The following is a 10,128-nucleotide window of genomic DNA, read 5'->3' as shown; positions in this document are numbered from 1 at the left end:
CAACGACGACGCGATCGTCGACTGGCACGCGTTGGGCCTCTTGGTGTACCAGCTCTTTGTCGGCGCCGGGCCGCTCACCGAAGCCACGTTTCTCACCGACGCGACGTGCTTTCAACACGGGTTGCCACACGCCGGGCGCGACCTCTGCCTTGCGTACGTCGTCTCCTTGCCATCTCTTTTGTCTCATCTCGATCGATGCGTAGCTTGTTCTCGGCGACGGAGGAGAGCACTGCGACGGACTTTATGGCGACCGACTTCTTCTTTGGCGTCGACTGGGCGACCCTCGATACGACGCCAGTGCCACACCCGAGCGACGCGCCGCAGCTCGACGACGTCCCGACCGACGCGTTCGACTTGTCGCTGCTCCAAGCCCGCGTCTTTGCCAACGATCCAGACGTATGGCCACTGTACATTCCAGAGTACGCGTACGCCCGCGCCGCCACGGTTGGGGCCAGCGACTTTGCCGTTCTCGACACACGACCAGGTAAGACTACTACGATTTTAGGTTGATCGCAGGTGCTTACACTTGGGTAGGTGCACCTCGTGCAAAAGCTGACGGGCACCGACGCCGGCGCCTACTACGCTCTGCAGTCCACCGTCAAGGCGACAGCGCGACCGCCGGCAATCGACGTCTCGTCGCTGCGCCATGCGACCTTGGTGCCGACACTGTACCGGTTCCAGACGCGAACGACCGCGTTTGTCGTGACGCCGGTCCTTCGCGGCCACACGCTGCGCTCGATCCAGAAGACAACTGGACTGGACGAGCGCGAAGTGGCGTGGTACTTGTCCCAGGTGTTCCTCGGCCTCACCTACCTCCACGCCCACGGCGTCGCACACGGGTCTCTCTCGCTTCAGAAGGTCGTCATCACGGACGACGCCACCGCCGTCTTCGCCCGCACCGACGCGTTTGTACCGCTCACAGCATCGACGCGCATGGCCGACTTTATTGCCTTTGGCGACCTCCTCACTCAGCTACTTGCCGACAAGGCGATCCTCTCGGACGCCGCCATCGACCTCCTCTCTACGTACGTCCATCTTTCTATCTCGATATACTTATATTTGGTATGGAAGGCTCACATTGTGTCTACATGTGTAGCTACACGAGCGGCACGACCATCGACGTGGGGCACAGTCTCTTCTTTGGCTGGATCGCATGGGACCTCATGTGCAATGACGCGTTCCATTTGGATGCGTCGCGGCCAATCGGGCGCTTTCTCAGCGCGGACAACGGCCGACCTTGCACTCGCCTCTTTGAAGACGACCCTACCCACCCACGCGTTCACTGGCCCAACTACGTGTATCCACCACCAACGTCAACAACAACTGCTATGTAGTAGAGACGTAATTATATTTGTAATCGTAAATGAGTCTCGCATTCTCGAAATCGACTATAGGTCCCATCACAGCCAGAAAAAGACAAAAAAGGGCAGCATCGCAGGATGCCGCAGAGAGACTCGTGCACTGCCTGCACACCCGACTTGGGCAATCAAGCCATTTGAGGAGGTTTAAAGTGTCCGAGTGCAACCGGTTATTGACGAGGCGCGTGCCAAGGCACGTGGCGGAGCCCAGATCCGATCACGCGCGTGAGCATCCGCAGCACCCAAATCTGGTCGCTGGGCGTGCCACGTATGACAGTTGCGCCGTAGCCATGACGTGGCGTCACCCGCGCGCAGCATCGTTTCAAAATCCAACGATCCCTCTTCGTCGTTCATTTGCTTCAAAAATAAAGTCTCCTCGTACGAGGCACGAGACTTATTGCTATAAAAAACGCAATACCGATCAATCGATAATAAGGCAACTACACACATCTTGGTACTCCAGCGAGAGGCAGTACGCTTCAATCTCAAAGTCCACCTCCGCCAGCACTTGTACTAGTGCTAAGTTAGGTCTTGAATGCATCTTTGTGTGTGTTGGAAAAACGCTACCCAAATGAACTCTGCAGCTTTAAATCTCTTCTTGGACGGTTGCAACTGTCTCAGAAACATTGAACTATTATCCCGCGAGTCGAGCGTTGATGTCATTTGTGGACACTCCCACTCTAGTTGGCTCAGTACCGTCCCGACAACATGCAACACCACGAGACTTGGTCCCCACTAAATTATCGACGCCGAGCCTCGTGTGGCGCTTTTGGCCGTCGCCTTTTTCAAGCTGCGCGCGATCGAAGTGCTCGGTACCATCGAGCACGCAAGCTTTTAGGGATCAAGTCGCCCTCATGCGAAAGCCATGCCGAAGCCAGGTGAGCGCGTGCAAGGTTGACCCTTGGCTCCAAGCCCCACCAGGTCTAATTCCCAGGTCTGCTCGACCGACGCAGAGCCGTCGTATGATGCTGTTGTGACCAAACGACGATCCCATTCCTCCTTGTCTCACCATTCGTTCAGTTTGATACCGCAAGTTTCGATTGTGGACCAGAAAAAATTGAAAAAATGAAAAATATAGAGAGGTGTGGATCAGTTCGTTTTCGGTTAGGTGTTGTAACAAGGTAGAAATCCCACCGTCTCAGCAACAACTGTTTGAAATGTCATCATTTGGGAAAGAACTTCTTTTGGAAGAATTTTCCCACACCTACTTACTTAATGACACAGCATCGACTGTAGCTGCATTTAAAAAATAGGAATGCATGTTCCCCACGTACGAATAAACAAATATCGTCATATGGTTGTCACTCTGACTCGGAAACTCGATGTCACCATACAATATAAGGTTCTATAGGTTTATCAACAGCAACCGGTACCAGCCTTGAGAGAATGGGCGAACGAGCCTCATGGCGCTTCATCGCATCGTGTTACCTGCAACGATATTATCACTGGTGGCTTGCTGTCGATACACGTAGATGCATCAAGGACACAGAAAACAACGGAGCATTCATCGGTAAAGCCTAAATGCGGCATGTGCCACATTGTTGCGCCCGCCTTTCCTTCAACAGGCGCGTCGGGACGCCGAGGCATACCCCCACCACTAGGCGTAGAGTCGTCTCTCAACACAGTGTATCGCGGTGCAAAGCCTTCGTACAGACGTGCGATTACCATTATCAAGTGGACAATGATTCAGGTATCAACTCGAGCAGGTTGAACACGCGGGCAAGACGTCGTTCTATTCGCGGCATGTGCCACATGTAAGAAAACCAAAGCGTATCTAACGGTACCATCTCGCATCTTGCGACCGGACGAGCATGACGCCGGACTCGAAGCGGGCCAAGGCCGCGCCGCCTTCCGTACTGGTACCCGAGGCGCTCAATATCATCGCGCGCTTCGTGCAGGACCAGCGCACGCTCGACGCCTTCCTCGCCGCGATGCCCACGCCCATGCTGTCGCCGGCGCTCGTCGCCTTGCAGGCCCTCATCACGACGCCCGATGCGTCTCTACTTATGGACTGGCCGACGATCGTGCTGCGCCGTGCGCCAGCGTTGGCATCGACCCCGGCGAATCTGTCTGCGCTCTTGCCGCTACAGCCGTCGCTCTCGGCGGTGGCAGTCGCGGGCACCGATCTCGTCTACCTCGGGCCGCTCGTGGCCATGATCACTGCAATGACAGTCGAGTTTCGCCCTGCCCAGACGATTGATCATGCATGGACGCACTGGGTACGCGACTTTGGCCGCCGCTGCCCGCGCCTTCGCGAGCTGCACGTCCTCGCCGCTGTCCATGCCGCCCAGGTGCAACCGCTTCTGGATCTTCTCACCCATCCTTCGCTGCGGCTCTTGGCGCTGCAAAGAGTATCGCTGAAGGGAGCGCGCATGGAGAAGCTTCTTGCGTGGCTTGAGCGGGGCAGCGCGCGGGGACTGCGCCTCGACGACGTGCCATTTGGCGAGACGGATGCACTTGCGCTCTGCGACGCCTTGAGTACATGCGTCTCGCTGGTCGAGCTTCGTGTGAGCCACACCGAGTCGCTCTCGGAGCGTCTCTTGGACGGCCGATCGTTGCCGCCCAACCTCCGCGTCTTCGTGTGGGGCATGTACTGCCCAACGCCCGCACCGCGCCTCACTGCGCTACACCACACCTCCCAGCTGCGCACGCTCGACTTGTCGGGCAACCATTCGCTCTTCTCGAACGCGATCGCTGAGCTCTTGCCACATTTACCGCACCTGCAAACGCTCAACGTGTCTAAAGGCAAGTTCGCACCAGGCGACGTGGTGCAGTTGCTCACTGCCATGAGTCAGCGACCGTCGCTGCAACACGTTTTGATGCGGCAGTGCAATCTACCTCGAACGGCCCTTCCTTTACTTGTTGCGTGCATCCCGGCATGGCCATCGCTTCGACGCCTCGACCTCGCTGGTCTGTACCTTCCTCCACAAGTGTTCCGCGCGATGGTGACGGCGCTGGTCGCGTGCTCTAATTTTGCGTTTTTGAGTCTGCGCTTCCCGCCGTTCACGGATGCAATGTGGCGTGCGATTGCTCCAGCGCTCGGCGCAGGTCTCTTGAAGTGGCGGCGCGTTCTCTTTAGCGAGTGCGATCCCACCGCCGTCCAAGTCGTGCAGTGCCTCCGCCGTCTTCTGGAGCACAACCAACAAGCGTTTACGGTGACCTGCGACAAAGGCTACTTGGCAGCTGCGCTGCAGAATACGTATACTGCGCTGCTCGACGAGCTCGACATTTTGCCACCGACACGCGAGGCAGCTCCCTGCGTCGTTGCTTTTGTGCAGCTTGAGTAACGAGTCGACACCAAGCGACGAATCGACACGCCCATGCGAGCCAAGCAATCCGACAATAATGTAACACAAAAACAGTCCAATATATATTCATTCCTACCAGCCCCACCCGCTAGAACCCAGCTAGAACCTAGTGGGTCGGTCAATCATAGCGGACCATGGCGGACCAGCCAATCCGTGCGCAGCATGTGCGATCCTCAGGTTGAGCCGCGCGCAACACCATTTGATCGTCGGTCAACTGGAATAACTTGAAAAGTAGTCATGACCAACATGAAGAGGTATATCAACTAGAGCATTGGGTGCCAGCTGCGGTTCAAAACGGGCACCGAGGTCCGTCGAAGGCGCTCGTGCAACGGAACGTTGTACTTGGTGCAGTGGCTGGCGTAGTCGGTCCACAGTGTCTCGGCGCGGTCGTACGAGGCTTCGAGGAGGTCTTTTTCCAAGAAGAATCGGCGCGGGGGCGGCGTTGTCGTGTATGTTGTCGTCGACGGGTCGTGCTTGCAGTGCGTCTGGAGCCGGGCGACTTTGCGCGCGAGGCAGCGGGTGCAAAATATAAAGATGCCGCCGGGGCACTCCGTGCACATGACGACACAACCGACAATCACGTTGCCGCACACGATACAGTTCGCTGGCCACGTCTCGGGCGTCGAATCGTCGGTCGACTTGAGATAGTGCTGAATGCGACCGAGACTCTCGGGCACCGTCTCAGGTGCACGTGTCGCCATCAAAAAGAAGAGCCACGTCGTTTCTTTTCTTTGAGGCGCCAGATCGTGGGCCCGTACAAAGTAGGTGGTGGCTTGCTCGTACTGGCTCTGGTACCAAAATGAAAGGGCAATCTGATCGAGCACTAGACATACACGTACGATAACGTCACGAAGCCAAGACCCACACGTACCGAAGGGCCAGCGAGCGGCCAGCTCTGGCCGGCCTTCGACGATCGCTTCCAGCGTCGTCAATAGTGTCTGGGCTTTGTTGGTCTTTCCCGCATGCAGAAGCGCGATCCCAAGTGTGATCTTGTCAACAATTGCCGTGTCGTGGAGCGGGCCCAGAGTGCGCTCGCTGCTCGCAAGAAGGCGCTTGGCCATGGACACCGCCCGCACGGCGTCACCCACGTTCAAAAGGGCATTCGTGAGCCGTGACACCGATGATCGCGTCGACGTATGGTCGTGACCAAAGGTTTCTTCTTGCACAAGCACGGCGCGTCGGAGGTAGCGGGCGGCAACCCGGTACATGTAGAGCTGGTTGTACGCACCACCGATCGCACTCAACGTGGCGGCCGTGCGCCAATGACGGAGGCCAAACGTAGCGCGCTGGAGGTCCAGCGTCCCAAGACCCACAGTGAGCGCGCCGTGGTGGTCGCCGTTCCAGGAAAGTGCGACCGCGAGGCGCAAGCGGGTGACGAGTGCCGTCTTGTGCGTCGCGCCGAGCAGATCCGCAAGCGCGGACAGCGTTGAGAGGAAGAGCGGTTCCCACTCGAGCTGTGGTTTGCGCTGAAGCGCGATGCAATATGCCAGCTCCGACTGCGTCCGGAGCGTCTCGAGATCGTTTGGCCCGTTGGCTTGCGCAAACAAGGTGACGGCGTGTCGGAAGCAGCGCTCGGTCTCGACGTCGTCGTTGTCACGGTCGTAGATGTGGCCGAGATGGCGCCACCGCGCTGCCTTCTCAGCAGGTGACGCCGCCGACGCGATCGATGTCTCGAGCGTCGACTTGATCCAATTGGATAAAGTGGAAAAGATGAGCCGGTCGACCGCGATGAAGGATGTCTCGGCGCGAATCAAATCAAAAATACCGTCGCGGTCACTTGGCACGGTCGCCTCGGAGTTTTCGCATTTAATTGTCGCCAGCATGCGATGGATTGCGCCTTCGTCGGTCATGTCGTTGAGAAACGTGGCTTCTTGATCCCGCGCCAGTGCAATCTCAAAGCGTGCGCCCATGGTCACAGCCACGTAGACTTCAAAGACGCACCAGCTCCGACGAAGCACGATCGGGTCGTTCCACGGGTGCATGATCATGACCACGTTGCCGATGGCTGCGAGGCCATTCTTAAAGGTAGAAGACCAGTACTCGAACGGGTACGAGCTCGCGAGGTGCTGGTTGTTGTTGAAGACGCAAAACCAAATGACCGCGTCGTCGGCGAGACCGCGGTCGGCGAAGAAGCGCTCGAGGCTGTCGACGGTCTCCAAGAAGAGATACTGCCAGGCGTGCGATACATACCAGTTGGCCGGCGCAACGAACGAAGCGGTCGTTGGGTCGTTGTCGACGTGGTCGACGAGCGAGAGCTCGGTTGGTTTGGTCAATGGCACGACAAACTCAAAGCACACTTGGGCTGTCGTCTTGCCGGCAAAGCGGGCCTCGCCGCCATGGCTGTTGATAAAGTGGCGCAGGTACGAGAGGCGGAGGCCGCGGGCGGGCGACGAGGACGCTGCGGCGGTCATGCGATGGGATGGGGTGAACTGCTTGCATTTGCAACCATTTGCACGTTCGCCAAGTTGCGTTCTATAATTATAACTATATATATTTTGTAATCGATAGACTGGAATCACGCGTCTTAAGACAGGCAACTCAGAGACGGGAAATCATCCAAATACACCAATCCCACATTTGATTGGGGTCGATTACGATACAGCTGAGGTCCTCGCGCATCCGTACGTCGTCCACTGGTCGGGGGCGGGCGGTCCATCGATCTGTATGGACGACAAACTATTATATTGATTGGTACAGCTATGCATCCAACGAGGCATCGAGGCCTTAGGCGCGGTTGTCGGGTGCTGCTTGAAACTGGTGCGGCAGCTCGGTGCACTGACCGGCGGTGAGCGAGACCGTCGCCGAGATCGTTTCCCCAGCGATCGACGTCATTTCGACCTTGGCCGCACCAAAGTCAATGTGGCCTTTGGCCATAAAGAAAAAGTTGGAGCTGGTCGAGAAGAGGTTGCTCGCGGCACCGTTGATGCTCATTTTCGCCACGCCATGGCGCGCATTGGCGGGCTGAAGCGCGAGCCAGTGCGGGTTGCTGCCCGCTTTCGCACAGACCTTGACGCCGCCAGAGACTGGGCAGTCGACAAATCGCCACGAGATTGCAAACGAGTCGGTGGTCGCGCCCGTCACTTTCTGAAAAAACGGCAATGTCAGATCCAAGCTACCATCCGCGCAGCCGTGGCACTGGTCCGAGACCTGACCGAGCACCGGCGTCTTGGTCGGACACCGGTCGTCGACACACGTCACTTGCACGCACCGGCCGCAGTTGGTTCCGGACGCCCACTGCGCCTGGTTGATGGCCGCATGGAACGTCTTGGCGTTCTCGATCCAGTCCATGAGGCCGCAGTTGCCGCTGTTGACATCGACGCCATCGACGCCGCCGTACGTCGTCGCGCGACCGATGCTGGTCCCGTCATCCTTTATACGTGTGCTGCAGTTGGCCGGGCCGGTGGCAAAGAGAGCAGTGGCGACCCACTCGTCGGACGCATTGGCTTTCTGGACGCTGAACCCCACCCGAGTGAAATCGGGGTTCAAAATGTTGGCGCGGTGCTTGGTCGAGTTCATCCAGTGCATGACCATGCCGTTGGCGCTGGCGACTTTGCCACGCACCGAGTTTTCGCCGCAGACGACGTCGGGACCGATGGCGTGACAACGCGCGGCGAGCTTGGTGTGGTCGAGCGAGTGGGCGACGATTTGGCCGGCGACATGGGTGGCTGTGAGCGCGTTGAGCTGCGTATCGAGACACGCGAACGGGGCGACGTTGTGATGGATGCGCTGGGCGTTGTGCTCGCGGTAGAGGTCGTCGAGGATGTCGGCGGCAACGATAGACAGCAGCGCGCACAGCGAATACAGGAGCTGCATCGTGTCCGCTATGAAAATGAATACTGGATGCGGCACGACGCGAACGAGAGATCTGGATGTCCATGGTTTCGAAGGTGATGCACAGTTTGAGAGACCATGCGGTGCGAGGTGGCGTAGGTAAATCAAACCACCTGCTCATTGATACGAGCGGATCGATGCTGGATACCACTCGTTGCATGCAAAGGCATAAAGACAAAACGACGTTGGATACGGAAATGACGCACTTTTTGAAAAGAAAGGGACTTATCTGGAATCGAATTGACCATGTAGAGCAAAATGTCGACAGGAACTGGGAAAACGGACGCCCATTTCTGGATTTTTACGAAACGTCGAGATTTCTCGCCACCAAAAACAGCTGTCGTTGGAACGCACCGTAGCCGCACATTGGACAAGCCGATGGAAATGAATCGTTTTCTTGGCGTGGGCGAAAGATGGCAGACGAGATTTTCAGTGCACTAATCACGTAACATGACCTTGGACCACCAAATGGCGCGAAATATATGCATCTTGATCGAGCCGCCCACGTGTGCTTCTACCAATAACCAGTACTATGGCAAACGACGGTTATTGGTACCATAGGTCTGAAAGCAATCATGAACGAAAAGTATATTGATACAGTTCTAGAGCAAGGCGTCGGCCATATGTGCAGTGGCTCGGTGACGACATCAAGAGCACTGTTGGCCATGCTCGGGCATGTGTGGGCCGAGGACGCAAGCCTCCATATCCTCCTACGGCATGACTGGCGCAGTGGCTTTAACTCATACATGTACTAGTATGCATAGAGTCGACTGTTGAGTCGACACGGACCCGCGTCCAGTGGCAATGAAACTATCTTTCTGCTTCACACTGTAGTACCGGTATGAAACACCGGCTACGAACCCCAGACGCCCTTGGGTTTTCTACAAACGCAACCGGTGTCAAGCCAGTTTGCACTTCCTGGCGTCTCTGTCAATGGCTGTTGATATGGGCAGTCTATGCTGGTCGATTCGAAAAGGATGATGGCACTCTTCGTCATGTCCAATTTCTTAGGACGACGAAACTACGGTATAGTGGTCGTGCGTGGGTCGAGGCTGCGGAGAGCAAACGCGCATCATTATCCTCCACCTATATGATTGGTGCATTATCCGTAATTCTCCACCAATCATTTTTGCTCCTGATAGCAAAGTGCACTGTCCCAGCATGCCAGGAGGACGCACGACGAAGAAAGGCCGCGCGACGCCGCCGGACGGGCTTCTCCAGCCCCACATCTTCGAGGCGATTGCCTCATCGCTCTGCAAGCAAGAGACGATTTAACCAGCTTTCTCGACGCGGTGCCCCGCTCGCTCTGGTCGCCGGCGCTCAGCGCGTTGATCGACGTCTGTGCGATGGCGCCACCGGACCACTCTACAACGAGTGGCCGCACCTCATCCTCTGCGAGGTAGACGTATCGCCCGAGATATTGGCCATGCTCGCCAAGGTGCTGCCGCTGCGGCTGTGCATTGACGTCACGGATGCAATCCGGGAGGCGGCGCCGCTGGCCAGGCTCGTCCACAGCATCGGGCCCGCGCTCAGCTACATCCATCTCGCGTTTGAGGACGACGTCATGGTCGACGGCCAAGGCCAAAGAGTCGCCAACCTCCTTTTGCAGCAGTGTCCGCGCTTGTCCGAGC

General features: G+C 57.2%; 3 protein-coding genes across 3 annotated transcripts; 1 reads left to right on the top strand and 2 right to left on the bottom strand.

Annotated features, from left to right (window-relative positions):
• Positions 1-3,119: 3,119 nt before the first annotated feature.
• SPRG_13884 (hypothetical protein) lies at positions 3,120-4,742 on the top strand. The gene has a single exon (XM_012352913.1). The coding sequence runs from the start codon at positions 3,170-3,172 to the stop codon at positions 4,643-4,645; it is 1,476 nt and encodes a 491-aa protein (XP_012208303.1). The 5' UTR covers positions 3,120-3,169; the 3' UTR covers positions 4,646-4,742.
• Positions 4,743-4,929: 187 nt separating this feature from the next.
• On the bottom strand, positions 4,930-7,077 carry SPRG_13883 (hypothetical protein; the record flags this gene model as incomplete). Its single annotated transcript, XM_012352912.1, has 2 exons — positions 4,930-5,489; positions 5,538-7,077. 2 exons carry the CDS (start codon positions 7,075-7,077, stop codon positions 4,930-4,932), a joined length of 2,100 nt encoding a protein of 699 aa, XP_012208302.1.
• A 313-nt stretch (positions 7,078-7,390) lies between these two features.
• SPRG_13882 (hypothetical protein) lies at positions 7,391-8,479 on the bottom strand (the record flags this gene model as incomplete). Its single annotated transcript, XM_012352911.1, has 1 exon — positions 7,391-8,479. One exon carries the CDS (start codon positions 8,477-8,479, stop codon positions 7,391-7,393), a length of 1,089 nt encoding a protein of 362 aa, XP_012208301.1.
• Between the last annotated feature and the right edge of the window lie 1,649 nt (positions 8,480-10,128).

The sequence above is a fragment of the Saprolegnia parasitica genome (genome assembly GCF_000151545.1).
Source record: "Saprolegnia parasitica CBS 223.65 unplaced genomic scaffold supercont2.110, whole genome shotgun sequence".
NCBI lineage: Eukaryota > Oomycota > Saprolegniomycetes > Saprolegniales > Saprolegniaceae > Saprolegnia > Saprolegnia parasitica.
This window is presented reverse-complemented; position numbering and strand designations above follow the sequence as displayed.

Bases quoted from the DNA above. Each gene is read 5' to 3' on its own strand.
- SPRG_13884 (XM_012352913.1), top strand. From the start codon at position 3,170: ATGACGCCGGACTCGAAGCGGGCCAAGGCCGCGCCGCCTTCCGTACTG.